The sequence below is a fragment of the Canis lupus genome, chromosome 16 (assembly GCF_011100685.1).
Source record: "Canis lupus familiaris isolate Mischka breed German Shepherd chromosome 16, alternate assembly UU_Cfam_GSD_1.0, whole genome shotgun sequence".
Taxonomy (NCBI): domain Eukaryota; kingdom Metazoa; phylum Chordata; class Mammalia; order Carnivora; family Canidae; genus Canis; species Canis lupus.
The window spans coordinates 34,937,831-34,965,562 of record NC_049237.1 but is presented as its reverse complement, the minus strand read 5'-3'; the positions used below and the strand labels follow the sequence as shown (position 1 = coordinate 34,965,562).

Below are 27,732 nucleotides of genomic sequence, written 5' to 3'. Positions count from 1 at the left end.
TTTTATTTTCAGGTCTCAGTTCGTAGGTCCCGAAAAAGCTTATAGGCTCTAGACACTGTACCTAATGTTGATAAAATGGTCCTTCTCGCATGTTATCATGGTTAATTATTGTATCGTATTGTATTGTATCGACTCAGGCTTCCAATCAGTCCATAAGAACAAAGACTGAGGTTTCCTAAAGAAGCAGCAATTCTACCTCCAAATTGGGACATAGAAACCCTGAGTTTCCAGCATGTAGATTTTGGATTTGAGACTGCAAAATCAACTCTTCCCTGAATTTCCAGCCCCTAGGTCTGCTTCTATGAATTTCAGATTTGCTAGCTCCCATAATCACATAAGCCAACTCCTAAAATAAATGTGCGTGTGTAATCTCCCATGGTTCTGTTTCTCTGGAGAACTCTAATACACATGCCTTAGAAGTCTTTCAAATTAATTTAGACAGACATTGCTTGAAAAGGGGTAAGTGCTTATATGCTTGGGGACCATAGAATGGTTCTAAATTTGTCCATATATTTATTCAGTAATTTTTAAAAGATGTTATTTATTTATTCATGAGAGACATACAGAGAGAGAAAGAGGCAGAGACACAGGCAGAGGGAGAAGCAGGCTCCATGCAGGGAGCCCTATGTGGGACTCGATCCCAGGTCTCCAGGATCACACCCTGGGCTGAAGGCGGCGCTAAACTGCTGAGCCACCAGGGCTGCCCTCAGTAATTTTTTTGAGTATCAACTATATTTCAGGTACTGTGGTCAGTATTGAGTAAAGAGTGGTGACAACTTTATGTGTCTACTTTCAAGGAACTTAGTATTTGGGGGAGATAATAAAATAAAAAAATTACAGCAGCTGAATGGTCCTTTTTTTTCCTTTTCTTTTTTTTAAAGATTTTATTTATTCATGAGAGAGACAGAGAGGCAGAGACATAGGCAGAGACATAAGCAGAGAAGCAGGCTCCATACAGGGAGCCCAATGTGGGATTCGATCCTGGGACTCCAGGACCATGCCTGGGCTGAAGCTAAACAGCTGAGCCACCCAGGGATCCTTGCATTTTTCTTATGTAAACTCTATACCCAATGTGGGGCTCAAACTTGAGACCCCAACATCAAGAGTCTCATGCTCTACTGAATGAGCCAACCAGGCACCTGAATGAGGGGTCCTCTTCTTATTCCATGGAGAAAACCAACAATATAGCAAGAATGACCTGATTGGGTGGTTAGAGACGGTTTCTCTGAGGGTGGTGGTCAGTTTTTTCTATCAATTTAGCTAGAATACGATTCCCAGTTATTCAATCCAACACCAGCCTAAGTGACATTTTGAAGGTATTTTATAGATGTGAGTAAAGTTCACATCCAGTTGACTTTAAAGAAGAGAGATTACCCTAGATAATCTGGGTGGGCCTGACCCAATCAGTTAAAAGGCTTTAAGAGCAAACCTGGAGCTTCCCTGAAGATATTCCACCCACAGACAGCAGCTTCACCGCATGCTTGAGAATTCAAGCCTGCCCTACAGACTTCTTGGCTATGCAGACTCCACAACCATGTAAACCGATTCCTTGCAATAAACCTCTTAACTTATATCTCCTAGTGGTTGTTTCTCTGGCTGAACCTTAATGCACCCGAGATGTGACATCTGAGACTTGAACCCTCAGACGGGGGTTAGGGCAGGGAGTGGAGCAGTTGGAAGCCCTCTGGGACAGACAGTTAGCTTGGCTTCATGGAGGATGAAAGTGTGATCAGAGGAAGAGGAACATGACATGAAGGAAGAGAAAGTAGGCAGGGGCTGGATCTAGCCGAGAGGTAGATTATGGAAAGAGTTTGGGTTTTATAAAGAATGGGAAGTAAAATAACTGGATTGGTTTTCATTTTTCTTTAAGATTTTTAAAATTTATTTATTCATGACAGACACAGAGAGGGAGAGACAGGCAGAGGGAGAAGCAGGCTCCATGCAGGGAGCCCCACGTGGGACTCAGTCCGGGGACTCCGGGATCACACCCTGGGCTGAAGGCGGCGCTAAACCGCCGAGCAGCCGGGGCTGCCCTGGATTGATTTTTAAAGGATGATTTTGGCTAAAGGAGATTGGCCCGGATAGGGGAGGGGGTGGAGGGCAGGGATGGGGTCTTCACTCTGGAGGTCAAGGGTGGAGGGAGCAGAGTACCGGGAGGGATTACATTAGAGAGGTGGCAGGGGCGCCTGGGTGCCTCAGCCGTTAGGCTTCTGCCTTCAGCTCATAGTCCTAGGGTCCCGGGATCCAGCCCCACCTCCGGGAGCCTACTTCTCCCTCTCTGCTGCTCCTCCTGCTTGTGCATGCTCTCTCTGATAAATAATAAATAAATAGATGATAGAATCTTCCCCCTTTAAAAATTTTTATTTAAATTCAACTTGCCAGCATATAGCATAACATCCAATAAAAAAAAAAAATCTTTAAAAAAAAAAAAAAAGAGAAGTGGCAGATCCTTGCGGTGAATTACATACAGGGGGGTGAGGAAAGCCTCGGATGCCTACTGAGTTTGCAGCTTGAGCAGCTACGCGAACGGCGGATCCCTCTACCCAGGCGGAGATCAAGCACCAATTGAGGGCGTAAATCAAAAGCTCAGCTCGATCCCTTTTAGGTTTGATACAACTTTGAGGCATCCAAGTGGAGAGGCCAAGCAGGCAATGGAGTAACCAGGTATGAAGCTCGGCAAGGAGGGCGGAACTAGAGATATTATTAACCCGAGAAAGCCGGCAGGGAGGAAGGTACTTCGCTTACGGGAATGCTGAGCTCACCCAGGAAGAGGTGCGCTCACGCCCCACCGAAAAGGGTGCAAGAGCCTGGCAGGAATCCTAAGAGCAGAGATCGGAAAACAGACAGAAAAAGGACGGTGGGGTATAATGGGGTCGTCCTGATGTGTGCCGGCCTGGGCTGTGCCTGTTTCAATCCCTGTCTAGGGCAGCCCGGGGGTGATCCTGGGGACCCGGGATCGAGTCCCGCGTCGGGCTCCCTGCATGGAGCCTGCTTCTCCCTCTGCCTGTGTCTGTGCTGCTCGCTCTCTCTCATAAACAAATTTAAAAAAATAAAAAATCCCAGGACGGGGACGCGGGGAGGCCGGCACCGGCGGTCTCTCCTCCCCGCAGCAGGGCGCCGCAGCAGGCCCCGCCCCCGGCCCCGCCCCGCAGGCCCCGCCCCCGGCCCCGCCCCGCAGGCCCCGCCCCCGGCCCCGCCAGGCGCTCCAATCGCTTGTAGAGATCATCGCTGGAGCCAGGCGGTTGTGTCGATCTCCGCTCCAACTGGAGACCGGGTCCAAACCATGGCGGAGAAGGCCCAAAAGAGGTGAGTCCGCTGTTTGAGAAAAGCCAAACAGCCTATTTCTCTGCTCCCTAGGAGTCGAAAATCTGCTCCTGGTCGCCCGTGGTAGGGATTGTCTCATCCGGGGTGCTCGGCCTGGATGGTTCCTCACAGCCCAGACCTGGCGGCCGCCGAGGGAGGAGACGACGAGGTGGCCATCAGGGAGGATGGGGAGCGGATGCAGCATTGGGGCCGGACGGCTTTTGGCCTTCGATCCCGCCGCAGCGCGCCTGCGCGGAAAGGGTCTCCCGGGTCTCCGGGGTCTCCAGTGTGGCCGCCCACTGCCCCGGGACACAGAGGCCCCCGCGCCCCCAGCCCCTGTGACCCCTGCGCGGTCCGGCCGTCCCGCCCGCTGCCCCCCGCCCGGGAAGTGCTGGCCACGCCCCAGGCCCCTCCCGCCCCCCCGCGGCCCGCTCGCCCTGGGTTAGCGCCTTTGTGGCCCCTGAGGATTGGCGGCGGCCCCCCCAGCCGTCTACGCCGCCGGGGACCGGTGGTGGGAAGGAACCGGGTTGGAGAGAAATGCCGACGCTCGCGCTTTCGGAAGGCGGCCGCGTTGAGCACCCTCTGCGGGCTCTTCTTTGAACTTGGAAAACCGCCCAGCTCTTGGTTCTATCGTAAGGAATTAAAATTGAGGGCTTTCCTCTACGGAGGCAGGCAACCGTAATCTTTTTTCACAAGCGAGAGAGGACCAGATCTCCTATGAAAATCGTGTGCAGGTTGAGCCCCTGCCTTCGGCCCGGGGCGGGATCCTGGGGTCCCGGGATCGAGTCCCCCATCCGGCTCCCTGCAGGGAGCCTGCTTCTCCCTCTGCCTGTGTCTCGGCCTCTTTCTGTGTCTCTCATGAATAAATAAAATGTTTTTAGAAAAAGAAGTCGTGTATAGTAATGGAGAGGATATTGTTGGCTTGTTCGTCTCATGGCCTTTTCCTCCCAGTGCAGCCCCCAGCCTCACCACCCTGGGGTGCATGGAGTCCGCACGGGGATGTTTGGACCTCGTTTTGGTTGGTCTCGTGGTGAATTATTTTCTGCTTCAGGGAGAAGTGTGTTGATGAGGACACAAACGCTGCCAGAGGTCATCTCCCTGAGGCATGACACTGGACAGGGGGACATCTGGGATTGCTCCCCTCGTCTGTCCAGGACAAGTTAAATGTTCCCTAATGCTCTTTTCATAAATAATCACGGAGGGGGGGACGCCTGGGTGGCTCAGCGGTTGAGCGTCTGCCTTTGGCTCAGGGCGTGATCCCGGGGTCCCGGGGTCGAGTCCTGCACCAGGCTCTCTGCGGGACCCTGCTTCTCCCCTCTGCCTCTGCCTCTCTCTCATGAATAAATAAAATCTTTTAAAAAAAATCATAGAGGGAGACTATGGAAATGGAAACCTGGAAATAAGGTCTAAGACAAGAGGTATTTTATAAAGCCTAATTTCTCTGACCAGGGCCTAATAAAATTGCTTTGACACACAAACTCACTCTAAATGAAAAGCATCAGAGGACTAGCATTTACAGATGGTGATGTATTCAAGGACAGCCTTATTCAGCTCTCACAGGAAAACTACCCAACACCTCAGGATGTTTCCAGGAAACGTTCAGCTAGCAGAAAAAGACTTGTTTGGTGTTAAGATAATGATGCCCCAGGGATGAACTGCTTCAGGAAATTTCTAGTCTCTGGGCTTCAGTTGCCTCATCTGTAAGATGAAACGGTTGGACTATGTTCTGCTTTTCTCAAGTTTTTCATGTAGTTGGTAGAAAGATTATATATATATTTTTTTCTGTGACTTCAGAGTGGAACACATAACTCAGATTCATCATTTCTAGAATTTCATTAATTTGTCTACCTTGTAGAAAGTCAGTGTATGTCAAAATGATGGAAACAGGTGTAGCTGTGTCTAATGCCATAAATATTTCTTCAAGAAAGACTCAGATTACTAGTTTTTGTTTGATATATGTATATATACTTTTTTTTTTTTAAAGGTTTATTTATTTATGATAGAGAGAGAGGCAGAGACACAGGAGGAGGGAGAAGCAGGCGCCATGAGCCTGACGTGGGACTTGATCCCGGGACTGCAGGATCGCGCCCTGGGCCAAAGGCAGGCGCTAAACCGCTGAGCCATCCAGGGATCCCCCATGTATATATACTTTTTAAAAAAGATTTTATTTACTTATTTGAGAGAGAAAATGAGCAGGGGGAGGGGCAAGGAGAAGCAGACTCCCTGTTGAGCTGGGAGCCCAGCTGCTTAACTGGCTGAGCCACCCGGCTGGGTAAAAAGCCATCTTTTTACTTAGAACTTTAAAAATACTTTGTAGGAAGGTTTGTTCACTGAAATTTGTAGAAGAAAAAATTGTGTATGTCTCCTTTTTTCAGTTTTCCCTATTAGTAGCTACAATAGTGTGATTTTCTTTTTTTTTTTTTTAATGATTTTATTTATTTATTCACGAGAGACACAGAGGCAGAGGGAGAAGCAGACTCCCTGTGGGGAACCTGACTCAGGACTCTTCCCAGGACCCCGGGATCAGGGATCATGACCTGAGCCAAAGGCAGACACCCAACCACTGAGCCACCCAGGTGCCCCAAATTGATGTGATTTAAGAATAATAAATTCGGTGTTACTTTGCACTTCTATAAGGGAGTATTTAGGGGGATTCTAGAATGTGAATGATGGAGAGACATATTAAAGAGTTTGTACCCTGACTCTGAGAGCTATATTTCTGGCTGGATAGATAGCTCTAGTTTGAACATAGTTTTTGCTTAGAATTCTATAGGGATTGTTTTCTGGTCTTCTAGCCTCCAGTATTGGTATTCAGGACGCTATGCTGTTCTGATTATTTTAACTCCTCTGTGAGATTTTTTTTATTTCTTGTTTTTGTTCTTTTGTTCTAAAAACTGTAAGGATCTTTTCCATAGCATTCAGAAATTTCAAGATGGTGTTATTTGGCGTGGGTCCTTTGCATTCACATCCTTTTAGAATTGAGATTTAATATCCTTTATTTGTGGGAAATTTTCTTGTATTGTTCTTTAACAGTTTTTTCTGCAAATTCTTTTCTCCTTTTGAGATTTAAAAAAAATTATTTTTTTGAGCGAAAAAGCAAGAGCAGGGGAAGGAGCAGAGGGAGAGAGAGAGAAGTAGATTCCTTGATGAGCAAGGAGTCCAGTGCAACACAATGTGGGGCCCTATCCTATCCCATGAGAGCATCACCTGAGCTAAAACCAAGAGTTGGATGCTCAACTGACTGTGCCACCCAGGCACCCCTTAAAATTTATTGGGATCCCTGGGTGGTGCAGCGGTTTGGCCCCTGCCTTTGGCCTAGGGCGCGATCCTGGAGACCCAGGATCGATTCCCACGTCGGGCTCCCGGTGCGTGGAGCCTGCTTCTCCCTCTGCCTGTGTCTCTGCCTCTCTTTCTCTCTCTGTGACTATCATAAATGAATAAAAATTTAAAAAAAATTATTTTATTTGGATTTTATGCCTCATATATTGCTTCTCTAATTTTCTCATTTTTTTCTGTACACTTTTTTCTTTTTTTTTTTTTTTCACTTTGTTCTATTTTCTGAAAGAGCTCTTTTTTTAACCTCACTCCTACGATTTCAAATTTTGGTCATGTTTTTAATCTCTAGAAGCTCTTTCTTAGACTTCCTTTTTCATAGACTTCTATCTGGTTTTATGCAGCAGTATCTCTTATTTCTCTGAATTATAAGGTGGTTTTTTTTTTTTTTTTTAAGTTTTCTTTTACTATCTGAATTGTCTGTGTTTCCTCAGACTATTTCTTTCCTCTTCTTGCTTTTTTCCTTTTTTACTTGGAGGCTTTCCTGGTATATCTGATAATCTTTGGCTGTCTGTCCATTATTAAGAATGAGAACTAAGCAACTGGAAGCTCCAGGTATGTGCATTAGGCTTACTTCTGATATGCTTTAGGGTGAAGTCAGGCAGGAAGTTGAACTTTTCATTGAAGAAATGTTGTCTGATAGTTTCTCTGGAAAAGAATCCCCATCTATTCCCCTTGTTGCCTAAAATTCTGTATGAGGGTCAGCAAGGCAAACGGGAAGGGAAGCTGGTGGGCTTACTCTTGCTCTGCCTTTCATCATTACCTATCTCTGGGCCTGATTTCTTGAGTGCAGTGCCTCAGAGAGGAGCAAACTTATTCGATAAAAAGATAGTTTTATCTTTTTTTTTATAGTTAAGGAATTATATAGTATTCCAGTAAATTGATGATTACATTTTATTTTATTAGCCTTCCCCTTTTACGGTTTCATTATTCTAAAAACATTGCCAGTTTGTGCATATATTTTCTTCCTATTGAATTTTTGATGCTGGAACCCCAGAAATAGATTTCTAGGTCAAACCTTGTGATTGTGTTGATGATTCCTGGTTCATATTGGTACAGTATTCTCCAATAAATGCCCTGATACCGTCAACAAAAGTGTCCCAGGTGTCTCACTTAAATTATAGGTACATCATCATTTGATAGCCAGCATAAATAGAAAACCAAAAACACTTCATTACCCTGAACAAACTAATGTAAAAAATGGATCTAAATATGGTTATATTGAATATCCCAAGTATTCATATTTATTTCATAACATAATCTTTTATTTCTTACTTACATTGACATGTGTCCTGTTTCTGCTAGTAGAGTATCAAGCATCCTGGATATAAAATGACACAGAACAGTTGTAGACAGTAGTCTAGAAATACTATAACTAATCCCATTGTGAATATGGCATAATAGAGTTATATTTATGATAGATATTTATTTAAAGACTGGAAGTAATGAGAAGTGATACTAGTGAATAATGATTTTATCCTTTATTAAAAAGGATTGTTGCTGAAGCCATGGGAACAATGTTTTAAATTTAGAACAAAAAAACTAGTCTTGGGGGACCTGTGTGTTGCAGTGGGTTAAGCATCCAGCTCTTTATTTTGGATCAGGTTGTGCTCACAGGGTTGTGAGATCAAGCCCTGCATCAGGGTCAAGGACTCAAATGCAGAATCTGCTTTTGAGATTCTCTCTCTCCCTCCACCCCTCCCACTCGTGCCCCCACCCCAAATAATTAAATAAATCTTTTAAAAAAAACTGGTCTTAATGGGGAACTAAGAAGTCTAAAATTCACTGAATGATACTTAAGAGTTGCAAGAGAGTATTTTTAGGTAAAATAAATAAAGTAGGAGAGGGCATATAGGGAGTCTGATTTGAGGTAGATTTTTTTAAAGAGATAGGAATAAAATTTCACCTTGATTATTGGAAATGCATCCAGGACCTCCTTGGCCCTTGGTGTTAAGAAAATGTTATCACACTCTTTTTTGTCTTGTTTATTTATTTATATATTGAATAGGCAGTGCATTTGTGAGATTCAGAATGCAAACAGTTAAAAAATGGGCAGGTAATGAAAAAAGTTTTCTCCCTATCATTATGTCCCTGCTATACAGCTCCTCTCTATGAATATTGAATAATGAATATTACTAGTACCTTATGTATTCCTCCAGGGAGAGTTTGGAAATAGTCAAGCAAATACAAATATCTAGTGCTTAAATACTTTGTAAGAATGGCAAGCATGTCCTATTTACCAAAATAGCATGTCCAATTTACCTATTTACTAAAGTTCATGTTACATATAATGAAAATTTGCATTCATTTAGGAAGACAAATTTAAAAACGTGAACCTGTCTACAATAAAAATTTAGGGGGGGAAAAAAAACCTGGCAATAACAATTATTTTTATCAAAGAAATGTCCAAAAAAGACGTGAAAAACAAATAGAACGTACTATTAACATTTTTATACTATTTACTATAAGTTAAAAATTAGTATTTTTCATACATGAATATTTGTAGAACTTAAAAAATAATATTAGTATGAGTGAACCATTACACTGTATATTTCTGGTTCTTACTGGTTGAAAAACATATGCTAAAATAAGGCAAGTTTTCAGAAAATTTATAAACCAAAGCGTTAACATTTTGGTCAGGAAAGTTTCAACTGTTCTACATACCAGATTTTAATACTTTATTTAAAATGCATTTATGGCTTAGATAGTTTGATAAGTTTTGTTGATCTTATGGAGCTAGAACAGGTTAAGTATGTTAAACATCATACTGGGAGTCTTAGCCAGGGCAGTAAGGCAAGAAATAGAAATAATATGCATACAGATTGGAAAAGAAGAAATAAAACTGCCCCTATTCACAGATAACAAAATAGTTTATGTTAGAAATCCCAGAGAATCTTCTTGAACTGAACTAAAACAAGGCTTTAGGAAACAAGGTCAGTATACAAAAATTATTGTATAACATTTTTCTTTCATTTTTTTTCTAAGTAGGCTCTAAGCATGGAGCCCAGTGTGGGACTTGAACTCACAGCCCTGAGATCAAGACCTGAGCTGAAATCAAGAGTCCCATGCTTAACCAACTGAGCCATTCAGGTGCCCCCAGACTTACTGTATTTCTGTATATTTGTGGTGAATAACTAGAAATCAATATTTTGAAAAATCCAAATAGTATTAAAAGTCAAAATATCTAAAATTATATTGCTGTTATTTTATAGAGCTGGGTGCGTATTTAACACCATGAATAATATCATTACTACTAAGAAAAATACTTAATGAGAAGAACTTACCAAATGATTATCAATTTAATGGGGAATTTGTTTGGCACAGTTCTTCATGTCAGCTCATGGCTCAGCTGAGGCAGCATTTAGCTAGATTCAGCTGTGTCAAACAGGATGTCACAATGTCAAAAAGCATCAATACATTATTTGGAAGTAAGTAATTTGGGGACAGTTTGCACTCCCAATTTATATCCGTTGATAAGCAGTTTTATAATACATAGAGAATAAGTAGAAATCTTTATAAATTATGAATTTCTATGTTGATTTCTGTATTAATATAACCTTGCTGATTGTTAAATATTTTGAATGTACATTCTTTTTCTTCCTTTTTACAAAAATAACGGTGTATTATAAAACTATTTTCTGGCTTTGACTTTTTTTGACTTAATATAGCTTGGAAATCATTCCAAATCTTTACATAAAAGGTTATTCTTTCTTTTTTATGAATGTGTATTACTTTACATGAAGGATTATTCTTTCTTTTTTATGACTGTGTATTAGACTGTGGTGTGCCATAGGTTATTAACCAGTCCCTTACTGATGGATTGTTAGATTGTACTGAGCTTTTTCCTATTTGGAAACAATACTGATGTTAAAAGAATCCAAATCCTCTTTTCTCAAGCATTTTATTTTTATTTTATTATTTTTGAAAAGATTTATTTATTTATTTTAGAAAGAGTATACATGGGAGAGGGCAAGGGCAGAGGGAGAGACAGAATTTCAAGCCAACTCCCTGCTGAGCACAGAGGCTGACTAGGGGCTTAATCCCATGACCCCGAGATCATGACCTGAGCATATATTAAGAGTCGGTCACTTAAACTAAGCTACCTAGGCACTCCTTCAAGCATTTTTAAAAGGTATCATTATTGATTTTAGCCTGATGGATAGTATGCCTCCTGAGAATTTTATAGTATATTAAATACCCTATTCTCTTAGGTTTTTTTTTTTTTTTTTTTTTTTTTTTTTAACTTGTGAGAAACAGAGAGGCAAAGATATAAGCAGAGGGAGAAGCAGGCTCCCCATGGGGAGCCCTATGTGTGACTCCATCCCAGGACCCCAGGACCATGCCCTGAGCTAAAGGCAGACACTCAACCACTGAGCCACCCAGGTGTCCCTCTCTTAGGTTTTTTTTTTTAACCCATTTTTAAACCTTTTTTCTTATTGTAGTGTCAAGATAGCTTCTATAACAATGTTTTAAAGACTTAACCTGTGGTAAAGTTATCTTTTTCTTTCTACAGTGTGAAGATTGCTCCTGGAGCAGTTGTGTGTGTAGAAAGTGAAATTCGAGGTGATGTAACCATAGGTAAGAAAATAGTTTATTAGTGTTGTTTCTCAAAAATTGATGTAATTTAATTTATTGTGATGCTTTACAATTGTTAGGTATTACATATTTGTCTGTTTCACTAGTGTCCTAATTTTATTGACAAAATAATGTATTTCTCCTGTAAGTGTTTAATATTTCTCAAAGAATTAAGTGTGATGGATACATTTCTAAGATTTTATTTTTAAGCAATCTACTACACCCAATGTGGGGCTCAAACTCAAAACCCTGAGATCGAGAGTCACATGCTCCACCAACTGAGCCAGCCAGGCACCCTGATGCACTCTATATTTAAACTCCTATCTGAAAAAAATAAAAATAAAAAATAAACTCCTGATAAGCTAATGAGACAATAAAGCCATTCATTTACTTGAGAAACATCAATTGTGTACCTACTATGTGACAGGCACTGTGCTAACACTAGGAACATAGCAGTGGACACAGCAGACAAAGGTACTGCCTTCATGGAGTTCATATACTACTTGGTAGTTACTAGGAATGTGGACCATGGAGTCTGACAGACCTGGATTAGCATCCTTGCTCTTTACTTGCTGATTTGCCTCAGCTGTACTACTTAACCTCACCAACTTTCATTTTCCCCATCTGTGTGTAATTGTATGTATTAGAATTAGGTGCAGCTGCATATAGTATTGGCTTAAACATGCAAAAGTTTATTTTCTTATATAAATAAGGATCGAGGTAGGCAATTCAGGGCTGGTCAGTTGATTGTCCAGGAGCTCCAGCCTTGTAGGCCAGGATGCGATAGCTAAAGTGCCAAGAGTGATCTTGGATAAGAAAGGGGAAGAGTGGAGACAAAAGGGTGTACCTCCCTGTTGAGTCAGCTTCCTTTAAATAGTCTTCCTGAAAGCTCCACACAGTCTCTCTTTGTATGTCTGACGCCTTGGACTTAGGCACATCTAGCTTCAGGGAAGGCTGGGAGGTCATAGTCTGAACTGGGCGCATTGCTCCCCCCAGCCAGTAGGGTTCTGAAGGGGTTTTTGAAGATTTCAATGAGAGAATATTTACGAAAGTCATTGACCAAATCCTAACACCAGCTAATTGCACTGTTAAATCTTAACAGAGTGTAGCCTAGTTAGAGGTGAGATCCAACATTGAAATCAAATGAACCATTGAACCTGTGGCACCTTGCTTATATGGACATGATTCAGTTTTCCCAAACTTACATTTTAGCCACTTGTTCTTTCTTTTATGTATGTTTTCATTGCATATTGTGCCCTTGTAGCTTTACTAATGTGAGTCTATCCTTACTAGCAGCTGCATGTTACCAGGGTAGAGCTTTTGGTGAATTAAGTACACTTTCAGAGAGAAAATATGTCCTGTTCCATTATACTAACAGTATCTTTAATAGGAAAAAAAATTGTGAATTTTATTAAGTCCAAGCCTTTAGCCAGTTAGGCATCATGTCTTAGAAAACAAGTGAAAATTGTACCTGTCTTATGGAACATTATTACGAATTTGCCAGGTTGGATTTATACTTAATTTTAGACAGAATTTCAAAGTGTAGAAGATGACTCAATTTCTGTTCAGTCTGTGCTATTAGTTCCTAAACCACTTGCAAACTTTTTATGAGAAGAAATCATGATGGCCACATGTTTATCAGAGTGCTGTTCTACATTATTCTTAATCTAATATTTTTATGGTTTCATCATGATTGAAGGAATAACCCTCTCATTAACTCAAAGGTATTCTATAACTAGAAGGAAAGTAAGACTAAAATAGTATAGCTAATTACACAGATTTTCCCTTTCATTTGTACTTCTTCCCTGTTTTGTTTTGTTTTTGTTTTTGTTTTTGTTTTTATGTAAGTCACAGAGAGAGAGAGAGAGAGAGAGAGGCAGAGACACAGGCAGAGGGAGAAGCAGGCTCCATGCACCGGGAGCCCGACATGGGACCCAATCCCGGGTCTCCAGGATCGCGCCCTGGGCCAAAGGCAGCGCTAAACCGCTACGCCACCCAGGGATCCCTTCTTCCCTGTTTTAAACTGTATTCTACCTACTATATAATAGATACATAGGGAGTATAGATATCTCTGCTAGCATAAATGTACACAAAGGTGTATATACATGTTTGTGTGTATGTGTATTTCAGATTTGGAAAAAAAAACTCCTGTTATTTGTAGAAGCTTTTATAGAATAGCAGTAAAGGCTTTATCATGAAAAAGAAAGGTGGGCCGCTGGCCACTGCACAGGATTGGGGCATGAGGGTATCAGGAGTCAGCACTCACTTTATTGTTTTCCTGCTGCCTTCCACTACTTTGTGCTCCTCTCCTTTCTTTATCCTGATTATCAACTGACCTTCCCTAAATGTTGAGCTTTTATAAGGAAACAGTGTTTAAATAGAACTTTCCATATAGGTTTTTCCCCTCGCTGATAGTACACAATTCTATGGTTAAAATGTAAAATGACAGTTCAACATAGATTTTTTCAATGAAAGATTATAGCATAAGAAGTCATAATTTTTTAACTGGGTCACGTAGCAGTAAACTTAACTGTAGTTGAATTGATGGATTTTTCAGGATGTTATGCATAATTTTCCATCCCCTCGTTGGTTATACTCTTAACAAATTATTCCATTCTGAAATATTCAGAAGGAAAGTAATTTTTTCCTTCTCTATGTTTCAGTGGTGTAATAGAACTTTAAACCTGATCTTGTATTCCCCTTGAAAATCAGGTATTTGGTTTATCAAAGAGAAGAGTCTGAAGCTTTGAAGTATTGTCCTTAAGCAGAAACCCTATGACTTGAGGCTCTGCTGGAGCCTGACCCCTTTCATTAGAGGCTGCTAGGAAACCGACCTTGGGAAAAATAACAGCTCTCTTGTTAATTACAGTGTGGAATAAACAAGGTTTCATAGTATCAAGCCTGCTTTTAATTAGGCTGCCTTGCTTCTTGGGCCATGCATTATTTCCTTAAATTGTGCTTTGAAACATTTCAGAAAGTTATTCTGTAGTCCTATTATGGGGTGATAGCCTCCTGGTCTTAGGACAGGGCTTCCTTAGGCCATTGTACTAGGAAGGCCAAGCCCCACACAGTGGTAAAACTTTGAAATGGATGCCCTTCGTCCCACTTATTCTTTCTGTCCATCAGAGCTTTTAATTTCAAAAAATTTTTTAAAGATTTTATTTATTCTTGAGAGACAGAGGCAGAGACACAGGCAGAGGGAGAAGCAGGCTCCATGCAGGTAGCCTGATGTGGGACTTGATCCTGGGTCTCCAGGATCAGGCCCTGGGCTGAAGGCATGCGCTAAACCGCTGAGCCACCCTGGCTGCCCCATCAGAGTTTTTAATGCAGATCAAAAGCTTCCGTTTACCATGGAAATCTTTTTCAATAAGGCAGAACAGTGGCTTTGACTTGAAATTCATCACATGTAAAGCAGTTCTTACAGGTACTTCAGTTTATAGGTCAAAAGAATTGTTTTAATTTTCAAGAGAAAAAGCTTGTGTCTTTTTGAACTATTTATTGACATAGGAAAATGTGCACAAAGATTGCTTTCTGTGGCAAAGATAGACAGGAAAAATGTCCTTTACCAAATGAGGGGAAGGGAAATTTGATGCAAGGAATGCCTTTTTGGCTATGTTACATCAAGCCCAGCCAACCATTTAAAAAAATAATCCATCAGCCGGTAAGGCAACTCCAACTCTAGACACATTTATCCAAACAAGGAGATAAGCCAAATAGGGTTTCAGCACATTTGGTAAGAAAATATACAAACTACCCTGCCAGCGATAGCTCCAAAGAAATTCACAACAACCTTTAAAAAAAAATCTTTCCATGGTGACAGATTTTTATTTTTAAAGCATTTTAACCTCAAGACCCTTAAACTTGGTTTGAAATCAGACCCATTCTAGGTAAAAGTGCTTCTTGCATGTAGAAGAGTGTGGAACAATCTGTGCCCACACTATAGTCTGCTGCTGCTGCTGCTGCTGCTGCCCAGGACTTGGAATAGCACTTGAATTCCTGGGCTCTCTGGTGCCAGCCTCCTGCACAAAACCATGCAGAGGTGAAGCCCACTGTGCGGACCACACACCTGCATCAGCACATCCCCTTAACAAGCTCTCCAAACCAAAATCTTAGCGGTCACATGCTGAAATACATGTATACTGACTCCTCTCGTCTCTGCCCCAAGACCTACAAGAGGTTTATGGGACTGTTCAGTTTATCATCACCCATGATTTTTGTCGTTCCTTCACAATTCAAAGTTGATACTCACCTTTTAAATTACTTCAGCCCCGAAACACTGGGACTTGTAGTTTGGCAGTGCTGCCACCAGGTGGCGGTGGTGTCCTAAGAACAGGTCTCCTGTAAGCTGGTGATCTTGCTTTGTAACTCAGGGCCCTCAGATTTATAACCAGTTTTCCAGTCATTCTCTAGCTAACTGAATAATGATAAAAATGATAATAACAGTACTAAAGTGCAGTGCCTGGTTAAAATAGCTCAGACATTATGTTTAAAAATTGTATAAGACGTGGGGTTTGGGTTAATTTTTTTTAAATTTGTGTTTGTATAATTCACATTTATTATATCATTTCTGAAAGGGAAAAATGAAAATATCAATTATTTTTAAAGGAACTTCATAGAAACTTTTATTTATTTATTTACTTAAAGGAACTTCATAGAAACTTTATTTACTTAAAGATTTTATTTATTTATTAATAAGAGACAGAGAGAGAGCGAGAGAGAGAGCGCACGGCAGAGACACAGGCAGAGGGAGCAGCAGGTTCCATTCAGGGAGCCTGACATGGGACTTGATATCCCAGGTCTCTAGGATCAGGCCCTGGGACGAAGGTGGAGCTATTCCGCTGACCAGCCGGACTGTCCTATTTATTTATTCATGAAAGACACAGGCAGAGTCACACACAGGCGGAGGGAGCCTAATGCCGGACTTGATCTGGGGACTCCAGGATCACGCCCTGACCAGAAGGCAGATGCTCAACCGCTGAGCCACCCGGGCATCCCTTCAGAGGAACTTTTTTTTTTTTTTTCCTTCAGATGAACTTTTAAAGAAATTTAGTGATGACCTTGTCAATACTAGTCCATTCTCAGGTAGCTTCTTGCAAGTCTGCTTGTCAAAAGCTACAGTTTGAGGACCAGCAGAATATCTAGTGCCTCTAGCTTCTTATCTAGTAGTGGCAAAGGATCTGCTTTCTATCACAGCATACTAATCTCTTCCTCGTCTAAGATTTTAATACGAGTATGGAAAATACTTTTATTAATTTCTTTTTTTTTTTTAAGATTTAATTTATTTATTCATGAGAGAGGCAGAGATACAGGCAGAGGGAGAAGCAGGCTGCATGCAGGGACTCTGGGATCATGCCCTGAGCCAAAGGCAGATGCTTAACTGCTGAGCCACCCAGGCATCTCTATTAATTTATTTTACTATTTTACAGTCATAAGTACATTTCCCCCTGCTGGTTGAAAGGAGTTACCACCCTAGAAACCTGAGTAGAGGAGTAAAGTATACTCTTTTTTTCTGTTTCTCAGACCAGAAGGAGTTGTTTTGCTTATTATGATAGTTATACAAATAGCTTCTGATGTCAGATAGTGACAAACCTCCCATTTGTAACAACTATGGGCCAGACCCTGTGATCTCCCTTTCAGACATTATTTTGTATAATCCTTACTTCAACACAATGAAGTAGGTTGTTCTAAATCAAATCTTTTTTGTAGGTGAAAGAACAAGTATTTGAGAGATTAAGCATATAGCTTTTAAGTGGTAGAGGCCAGAGTCTGGACTTTCTAGATAAGGGGTGGGGTGCTGGCAGGGGCTTTAATTATAAAGAACCTAACATTGAATGATTTGTGTCTTTTATCATAGAACATTTTAAAGTAAAATGCAAATCTGGTATTGTGCAAACTGTGGGTTTAAATTGGTTCACACAGCTGGAAGACCTGTAAAAAAATTTCTCATTTCAAAGGAATCCAGTGTTTGTTTCAATATTATTTAGCACCTCTCCCCCAAACATGGTAACATCTAAATGCCCATCATTAAGGGCTTGGCTGAGTAAATTATGGTGTGTTGATATGATATGAAGTCCTGTTCAGCCATTGAAAAGAACAGCTAGCTAAATGTACTTATATGGAAAAATGACCATGACTTTTCAGGTGAATAAAAGTAAATTGCAAAATACTAAGTACTATTCCTTGATTTTTTTTTTTTTTTTTAATGTAGCTACATTGGGTCCTGAAACTGACCAGATTTTTTTTTTTAATTTTTTATTTATTTATGATAGTCACACAGAGAGAGAGAGAGAGAGGCAGAGACACAGGCAGAGGGAGAAGCAGGCTCCATGCACCGCGAGCCCGATGTGGGATTCGATCCTGGGTCTCCAGGATCCCGCCCTGGGCCAAAGGCAGGCGCTAAACCGCTGCACCACCCAGGGATCCCCTATTCCTTGATTTTTTTAAAAAAACTATGTGCTTATAGTTCATATTTTCCACCTTCAAATTATTTTATTTTTTAACTTTATGATGAAATGTATTTTATGTATAGTGATGTTTACAGGTCTTTTTTTTTTAATATTTTATTCATTTATTCATGAGAAACAGAGAGAGAGAGAGGCAGAGACACAGGCACAGAGAGAAGCAGGCTCCATGCAGGGAGCCTGACGTGGGACTCGATTCCGGGTCTCCAGGATCACGCCCTGGGCTGATGCCCAACCGCTGAGCCACCCAGGTGTCCCTTTTTTTTTTTTTTTTTTACAGGTCTTAAGTATACAGTAGAACTTAAGCCTGGAATAATATACCCCAAACTTTTTAAGAATAGTTACCTCTAGGGAATAGGATTAGCAAAAAGAAAGGCCCTTCCGCTTTTTGCTTTGTTTGAATTTTTATAATGGGCACATATTACTTTTATAAATGTATTTTTTAACAAAGAAGAAAAGGCACACCTATTCCCAATCATGGGCCACCTGAGAACCTTCCCAGAGATCCGGGAGATCCCATCTTCCATCCTGAATAGGAGAAGCTGCCAGAGAAATTTTACTTTCGCAGCTGAGGATTTGGGGAGCCAGAGGTGACAGAAATAACAAAGCCACTCTCATGTTATTTCTTATCAGACTGTGCGGTCCTTTGACTGTGCATCCTGTCTTGGGCCCCACCCTCCTTATCAGTCCTCAGCTCTTCATTGTTAGGGGAAAAACAAAGCTGCACAGAGGTTCCTTAACAATTCTCTAGGCCCCAGAACACCTCCTTATTTATTTTAATACATCTGTGTGAGTAGGTTAAATATTTCCAGTTTTCAAATAAAAAAAACAAAATGAAGATATGCAAGCTCAAAAGGGCAAAAGTAACAGGTATTCCATTTTGCTTTCCTGTAATGTATATAGCCCTGCATCTTGCTGTCAAAAGCAGATAATGATTATTTGATAAATTAATTTACACAGTCGAATATTGGGTTACATGGACAGTGTCATCTTCCTGACTGCCTCTCTACCTTCTGTCCACACTGCTCTCTTCCTTTCAGTCAGTTACCTCATGTCTGCTTGTTTACCAATAAAAATAGCCTTGGCCTTGGGGTGGTTGGGGCTGGGGCTTCAGGGAGTGGTGAAAGTGAGGGTATATTTTCTCACAAGTGGTTTCATTATCACGTAAGCACTGGGCCCTTAGGAAATGAAGAACCAGGGGAGGGAATGTGTTAGCACTCCAGAATCCTATCCCTGTTAAAGCAGTCAGTGCCTCTCCTCTGCTGTGATCTCGAAGTGGATGTGCTGAGACTAAGACCCCTTCCTGCCCCCTTCAATTTGAGGAAGAACACGTTGCCTCAGCTAGCCTATTTCAGAGTCTTAGGACTCCAGTAATCACATTTGACTCCTTGCACTGCCTCCTTGTAACCTTTTCCAACCTTTACCTGGTTAAAATCATGTCTTCCACCAGACACAGCAGAAGCTCTGCCTCCTTCCAGGGGTGGGGCTTGCTGTAGGGATGGTGACAAAGTAACAAAGGTAAGGTTTCCATGTTTCCTGTCCCCCCCTTCCACCTGTGTTTCCTCTCAGTCACTTAATAAAAAGTCTAATTCTAGTGCAGCAGCGTAAGACAGCGCTCCGTGGCCCACTAGCATGAGAAAGCACCAGCGTTGTAAGCAGAGAGCCTCACTTTTATAGGAAAAGCAAAACAAGGAAAGGAACTGATTTTTATTGCCAAAAATGTGGCAAAATACCCTGTCCACGAACATTATCTCATCTAATCCTTATAACGACTCAGGGAGACTGGTATCCTCACACCCCCATTTCACTGCCGAGATAGCAAAGGCTTCCAAATAGCCAGTAAGCCAGGGCTGTCGGCTCCAAGGCCTGTGCTGTCTCCACTCACCTTGGCTTGAGATTTGGCACCAACTACTATTGATAATAGCTGAAGAGATAACGTTTGCAAAGTGCCTAGTGTGGTGCCTGGCACATACTTTAGGAAATGTTCCTCCCAATAGCCTCGGCATCCCCCCCCCCCCCGCCCCCCGTCACCTTCTCCCCTCCAATTGGAAGCATTGGAAACATAGCCTCCCGGTAATTTCGTTTCATCATCTTTTTAACAGGACCTAGGACGGTAATACACCCTAAAGCACGAATTATTGCAGAAGCCGGGCCGATAGTGATCGGTGAGGGTAACCTCATAGAAGAACAGGCACTTATCATAAATGCGTGAGTAAGACCCTTACAGACACTCTGAACAAAGTACCACAGATTTTTTTTTAAATTAATTTCAGCTATCTATAGGAATGTTTACAGCAGACATCTGGCAAGTCTACTATATTAAAACTAGAGAAACATTAAGGATCTTTTCAACACAGGTAATTCATAAATGAGGAAACCAGAGGCCAAATGGGTGGTGAAGAGATTTGTCTGAGGTGAGAGAACTCATTGGTAGCTGACTAGAGTCTCCCCCTCTTGGTCTGATAACCTCCCCCTTACATGTCACTACCTCTTCTGTGCCTGAAGCAAACGTTTCCTGACTCCAGCGACCAAGTACTGTGCTGACCACCCTGAAGAGAGTGTCTTGATTGGATTTCTCAGTTCTGGCTGAAATGTTATTTCTTATACCCAGACACATGGACTTAATTAACTCTGATGTACTTTTTCATATGCCTTGTGGGGGTAACACCCAGAGTTCTGTTTGAAAATTTGGGGGTTCTAGAGGCAATTTTTAACTTTAAAGATTAAAAAAATAATAAAATGTTAAACATGTACATGATTTTAGTGAACGAGACTCTAATACCTGTGAAGTTTTCTTAAGCATTTGTAAAGCTTTCTAGATAAAATTTTGGCAGGAAATTCAAGCTTATACCTAATTTATAGCAACAATGTATGGAATTTGTAAGAAAGACCTTGGGAAAATATTTAACTGTGATAAAGAGATTGATTTGTCTTAATGCTTACTTAGAATTTGGGAGTTTCTTACTATATTAAGCAGTTTCTTTTTAAAATTCATTTTGGCACCTTTAGTGTAAGTCAGTTGACAACAGCCATATTCTGTAGTAACTCAACTGTCAGAGATAAAGCTCCATTTAAAAAATGGCTTCCTCTTAGACCGCAAACATTTTATGTTCCAAGTATTTCAAACTACCTAACAGCATAAAATAATTATTTTATGTGAATATCTGTTTGCTTTTCACAATCTCAAATGATTATTAAGAATGGAAATTTTTCAAGCTGCGCATGATTTTGATTACAATTTAAGAAACTAAAAATGATAGCTGGCAACATGTTTACCTTGTCCTGGAAAAGGCCCTCTGGACTTTGAGCTTTAAAAACAAGCAAAGGAAAGTTCGTCTTTGATTCTTTAGGTATCTGCCTATGGCTTCTTTACATTTCAGTAGTTCTTTTTCAACTCAAAATCAATTCTTCAGCATAAAGGATAAACAATTCACTTGGACTAAGAAATTACTTATGTAGTTACACATTTTAAGCTTGATGGAGGTAAACTGAAAGAATGAACCCAAATTCTAAAACAAGAGAAGTGTTTATTGCATTATTGACTTCAATGATTTGTCTCTTCTTTTTATAGTCACCCTGATAATATCACCCCTGATGCTGAGGATCCAGAACCAAAACCTATGATCATTGGCACCAATAATGTGTTTGAAGTTGGCTGTTGTATCCTTTACAATAACTTAAGTAACCTCTTCTTCACAGCTGTCTTTAGTATCCAAATCCATTCCATAGAAATTGTCATATTTTATCTATCAGTATATCAGATAGATTATAAGTATGCATTCGTGCATGTACACACATACGTATCTTTAGGTAGCATCTTGCTCCTGTTGCTACAACTTATTGACAGATAGCAATGATTGAGTGGCAGTAGATATAGAAACAGGAATCCTGGCTTCTATCCTGGTTAAAGAACCTCAGCTCTGTCCATTTGATTCCTGTATAGCTTAGGTTAACAGTGTGTTGTCTGAGTTGCCTGATGCAAAGAAATTGGTCGATGGGGATGGAAATATTCCATTGTTTGTTTGTTCCCCCCCCAGAGTGCTACCAGTTCTTTTGCTTTAAAAAGATAGAAAAATCTTCTCATGGTGTCACTAGACATTATTTTATTATAGGAAAACTCGATGGAAAAAAATCTAAATGTTTAACAATAACAAAATATTGAAATAAATTAAGCTGTAAGTAACAGCTTTTGTACAATAACAAAATATTGAAATAAATTAAGCTGTAAGTACACAGAATGGACTATTAGGGCCATAAAGCAGTCATTTTAAATTACGTTTTTGAAGATTTTAATGCTATGGGATAATGCTTGCTTGTGGATTTAATTAAACCAAATAAAGTGAGCTGTAGAAATTTATACAGTTTGATTCCCAGTTATATAATGGGAATTATATGTATAATATAAAGATATATCACACTGTTAACAGTGTTATCTTTAAGTGATTTGGTGATAATTTTAATTTTCTTAAAACAGTCTATGAGTAAAAATATGTTACTCATAGAATTGGGGTAAAAGATGCTCATTTCTTTAAAAAACATAGAAGGCATTTATATATACTTAGAGATACTTGTATTTAACAATTAAAACTTTACTTTCAGGCTACCCTGAGCAAAAAGTTCTGGCCAGACTGGGTCTGCATGGCCCTTTCCATGCCTTTGTCCTCTGCCCCAGTGCCTGGTAAGGATATAGTGAATTAGTAGAGGGAAAAAATAAGATGAACATATTTACAGTGTTTACTTAACTCTGGCTTACAGATTCCCAAGCCATGAAAATGGGAGATAATAATGTTATTGAATCAAAAGGTAAGCTATAGTTGGAATTGTATTGTGAAAAGTGATTACCATGGGGTGCCTGGGTGGCTTAGTTGGTTAAGTGTCTGCCTTCAGCATGATCCAGAGTCCTGGGATCAAGCCCTGGATGGGGCTCCCTGCTCAGTGGGGAGTCTGCTTCTCCCTTTGCCTCCCCAACCCCCCATCCCCACTCATGCTCTCTCTCATTGTCTTGCTCTCTCTCGTTCTCTCTCAAATAAATAAATAAAATATTAAGAAAAAAGAATGTGATTACCTCCTTTCTCTTTATTGTGTCCTAGAAAATAACCTAAGGACAAACTATGGCAAAGTAGAAGGAAAGTATGGTTGAAAGTGGACTAAAATAGTTATGAGACTAATTCTTTGCTATAAGGAACTTAATAATGTATTTAATACATTGAATTAAAAATTCAGCAGTGGATCTGACTGGGTAGCTTAGTTGGTTAAGTGTCCAACTCTTGATTTGGGTTCAGGTCATGATCTCAGGGTTGTGAAACTGAGCCCCATGTCCAGCGTGGAGCCTGCTTAAGATTCTCTCTTTCCCCTCCCTCCTTCCTTTCTTAAAAAACATTCAGCTGTGTACATTTAAATCAGAATTGAATTAAATTAAAATGTTAAGGTGATAATTGATTAATATAATTGCAGAATTAAAGAAAATCTTTTTTTTTTGTAGCAGTTTGCTTTATTTATTTATTTTAAAGATTTTATTTATGTATTCATGAGAGACAGAGAGAGAGGCAGAGACATAGGCAGAGGGAGAAGCAGGCTCCTTGTAGGGAGCCCGATTCAGGACTTGATCCCAGAACCCCGGGATCATGCCCTGAGCCAAAGACAGATGCTCAACCGCTGAGCCACCCAGGTGTCCTGAAGTTGGTTTTCTTTAATATCAGGACTACTTTACCATAGCCAGTCAGGAACAAATGGAAGCTACTTATCATAAATGGAGCTAGGCTGGAGGTCATATAAAGTCACCTCCACTACTAGAAAGCAGCTCCAAGAGTGTGTCCGTCGCACTACAGTCCAGAAAACCTGAACGATTAGACATCTTTAGAATAATGACTTATCTTTGATGGTCCTGATTGACTTGAAAGACAATGGTTGGTTTGTTGGTTTTTTTAAAGATTTTGTGTATTGGACAGAGAGAAAGAGCACAAGCCAGGGGAGTGGGAGAGGGAGAAGTAGCCTCCCTGCTGAGCAGGGAGCCCAATATAAGACCGGATTCCAGGACCCTGGGATTATGACCTGAGCTGAAGGCAGATGCTTAACTGACTGAGCTATCCATGCACCCCTAAAATGTTTCTTGTTAATTTATTTAATGGTTTTTATTTTAATTTGGATTACCAATTATTACTGTTATTTTCTAATTATATACTTACTATGTGTCAAACCTGTACTTAGCACTTACCTCATTTATTCCTTACAACAAACTGTAAGTAGATTGGTCTTTCCGTCCTACAGATAAACTCACTCAGAGAATTTACAGTGACTTGCCCAAGGTGACACAGCCAGTCAGCAAAGCTCTGTTTTTAATTCATCTAACACTAGTCTGGCGTCTACCTCTATGCTTTACACTGAACTGAAATATTTCCTTTAATTCTTTTTAAAGATTTTACTTATTTATTCATGAGAGACACAGAGAGAGAGAGAGAGGCAGAGACACAGGCAGAGGGAGAAGCAAGCTCCATACAGGGAGCCCGACGTGGGACTCGATCCCGGGTCTCCAGGATCACACCCTGGGCTGAGGGCGGTGCTAAACCACTGAGCCACCCAGGCTGCCCTCCTTTAATTTTTTTAAGACTAGTTTGCATTTTTATACTCAGATCATTTTAGGAAAAAAGTTAACATTCTAATCATTTGTCTTAACTTTCAGTTCTTTCTTTTTTTTCTGCAGCATATGTGGGCAGAAATGTAATACTGACCAGTGGTTGCATCATTGGGGCTTGCTGCAGCCTGAATACGTTTGAGGTCATCCCTGAGAATACAGTGATTTACGGTGCAGACTGCCTTCGTCGGGTACAGACTGAGCGACCACAGGTATTAGAACGTGTCTTTTTTTTTAGAACCTGTCTTTTAAAAAAGTTCTTTCTGGGGCACCTAGGTGGCTCAATCACTTAAGCGTCTGCCTTTGGCTCAGGTCATGATCCCAGGGTGCTGGGATCGAGCTCCACGTTGGGCTCCCTGCTCAGTGAGGAGCCTGCTTCTTCCTCTCCCTCTGCCACTCCCCTATGCTCTCTCTCTTGCTCTGCTCTCTTTCTCTCAAATAAATAAAAAAAATTTTTTTTTAAGAAACAAAGGTTTTAATACAGAGAACAAACTGGTGGTTGCCACAGAAGAGGTGGTGGGGGATGGGTGAAATAGATAAAGAGGATTAAGAGGTACAAGCTTCCAGTTATTAAAAATAAATAAATCAAAAAACAAATAAATAAATCAGAAATGAAGAGTACAGCACAGGGTAGGTAGTCAGTAATATTGTAATAATGTTGTATGGTTGCTGATGGCAACTACATTTATCATGGTGAGCACTGAGTAACTTATCAAATTGTTGAGTCAGTATGTTCTAATTGAAACCAATAAAACATTGTATATTAATTGTAGTTTAAAAAAAAGTTCTTTCTAGGGCTATAGATTTTCTCCAAAATATCACATTATTTTTCTATTGGGGCCGCAAGTCTGCTATTTAAAAAGTAAATGATTGGGCAGCCCAGGTGGCTCAGCTGTTGAGTGCTACTTTCAGCCTAGGGTGTGATCCTGGAGACCTGGGATCGAGTCCCGTGACGGGCTATCTGCATGGAGCCTGTTTCTCCCTGTGTCTGTGTGTCTCTCTCTCTGTCTCTCTTGTGAATAAATAAATAAAATCTTTAAAAAAGGAAAAGTAAATGATTAAAGTAAAACATTACAGAAACATTACTAACGCTAGAATTTATTTGCAATGAAATTATTCAGTCTTTCAGTTATTATCAAAAATGTAAACAAAGGTGACAATGACAAGTTGATGGTAAGAAAAGAAAATCCAGAGATGTTATTCCTGGTCTTACATGTTTTTACTGAAGCTGTGTCACCAAACTTTATAAAATGTTGATTCAGTCTTAAAATATCAATTACCCTTCCAGGGTAAGGAATGACTGTGCCAAATTTATATTGGAAAGTCAACTTGGATTCATCTATTAGTTTACCAACATAGATGACTTGAAAATAAACACAGTTTGTGAATATGCAAATATGCTTGGATATTTTCCTGTCTTATGAGAAATTATCTTCTCCTCCTAAGAACCAACAATAATGAAGAATATGTATTTAGAGTTTTATGAAGGAGGTAAATAAGATAGGGCAATTGAGGCTTTCTTTGGACAGAAGACATACTGATTAAGGTTTTGAGCCTCATTGCTTGGCACACAGTATAGTGTTTTAGTTACCCAGCTTCTCTCCCCTCTCCCAAAAGAAAATATTTTTCAAGCCATTGATCACTTTGCAGTTCATTCTTAGCCATATTTTATCAGAAATTAAAACTCCAGTTTTCTTTGGATTATTGTTTCTCTGATGTTTGGCTTTTATTACAATTATAAATGAGTATTACTTCTATAGACTAAAAAGGCAATAAGGACAAATCCAGCTTTTCTTTTCTTTCTTTCTGCATAATAGCAAAAATGATTGAAGAGGGAGAAATGAAATGAATTGGGTTAAAGGAGATTAGAATTAAGTGAGTAAGAATATCTGAAGTTTAGTACATACTGTTTTCCACATTTTACTGATCACAGTGATCACATAGAGGTCCTTTTTAAATGAAGGATTCCCCAGGCTTATTGAATCATGATACGAAGGGCCAAAACTCCTTGCTTGTCACAAGTACCCCTCCTGAGCTTCACGAGGGAAGTTTGGGCAGAGCTGATACATGAAGGGTGAAGAGCAGGTGAGGAATATAGCTATGTGCTGTGTAGGTCCTGTGGAAAGCAGTGTACTCCGTGTATTCTGATTAGAACTGTACTACATTCACTGTGCTGTGCTCCAGGTATTGTGATTAGAAACGTTTAACTTTTTGGAGGCCATGATAAAGTCTTCAGAAGCAGGGTTGAAAACTGAATCATGTCTATTTTTATATGTAAAATCATTTGACTTTTTCTTATTACCAAACTGAATATATATTCATTGTAAATTAAAAAAAAAAAATTTAAAAACCTAAACACTTAAGTGAAAATAAGCCAGGGAAAATCACGTATACTTCCCTGGCCTGGTGGTAATTATTTCTGCCTGGTACTCTTAACTTTGCTTTCTGCTTATCAGTCCTTAATTATCTTATCATTTTAGCCCCAGACACTACAGCTGGATTTCCTGATGAAAATCTTGCCAAACTACCACCACCTAAAGAAGACTATGAAAGGAAGCTCAACTCCAGTTAAGAACTAAGAACAATATATGACATCAAGATAACAGTTTGTCTTTGACTACTGTCTTTTGAAAGGGCCACAGTTGTTCACGTACTCTTAGCAATTCACAGAATAATATGTGTTGATTTTATTTTGTAAAATTGAGTCAGAGAGGAAGGTAATGGATTTTCTTTGTAACTGTCCTCTATAATTTATATAAAATGCATTATTTTCCTATATCCTTGCTCCTTTTCTGAGAATTTCCAGGTTTGATTTATTTTTCTTTTGTCATATAAAATGTTGTCATATAAAATGAATTTTAGTTGTATAAAAGACTCCGTGATAAGAAAGGGCATATTGTTATGTATTTATATTCTAGCATATATTGTACTAAATAAAAGTGCTAATGACAGGACCCTTAATGAACATACTTTAATCAATTTTTCCACTTGTGTTAACTTTCCCAAAGTAGATTTTTTAATTTTTATTGCATACTAGCTAGGTTAAAGATTCTAGCACGTGCTCTAGCACGTGCTAATGTATTTACCTTTTCCTTTTGTGGCTTTGGAGCTATTTAAAATTTCAGGTGAAGTAGCAGCAGCTGTTGAATTAACTTCATTTTGTTTCCAAGAAAAAAAATCATTTTCATTTTAGTAAAACAAATAATTAGGGAAAGATGTATTCAGTAGCATACAAAATCAGTAAGAATGATCGCTGATGAAAATGACACGTAAATAACCATTGAATGGTCCTGGGTTTCTGAGGACAATGAAACTAAAAGAGATTTTGATATATTTATAAATTTCTGAAATTATTTTGGCACATTACTAATGATGTTATAATGTATCTAATTATATAATAGCAACATATTGAGGATTTTATTGTAATTC

General features: G+C 40.0%; 1 protein-coding gene across 1 annotated transcript; it reads left to right on the top strand.

Moving 5' to 3' along the window:
* The first annotated feature begins 3,209 nt into the window (after nt 1-3,209).
* Nucleotides 3,210-27,272, top strand: DCTN6 (dynactin subunit 6). Its single transcript, XM_038560206.1, has 7 exons — nt 3,210-3,306; nt 11,150-11,214; nt 19,775-19,880; nt 21,244-21,332; nt 22,428-22,475; nt 24,373-24,515; nt 26,784-27,272. The coding sequence occupies exons 1-7, from the start codon at nt 3,284-3,286 to the stop codon at nt 26,880-26,882; spliced, it is 573 nt and encodes a 190-aa protein (XP_038416134.1). The 5' UTR covers nt 3,210-3,283; the 3' UTR covers nt 26,883-27,272.
* The last annotated feature ends 460 nt before the right edge of the window (nt 27,273-27,732 follow it).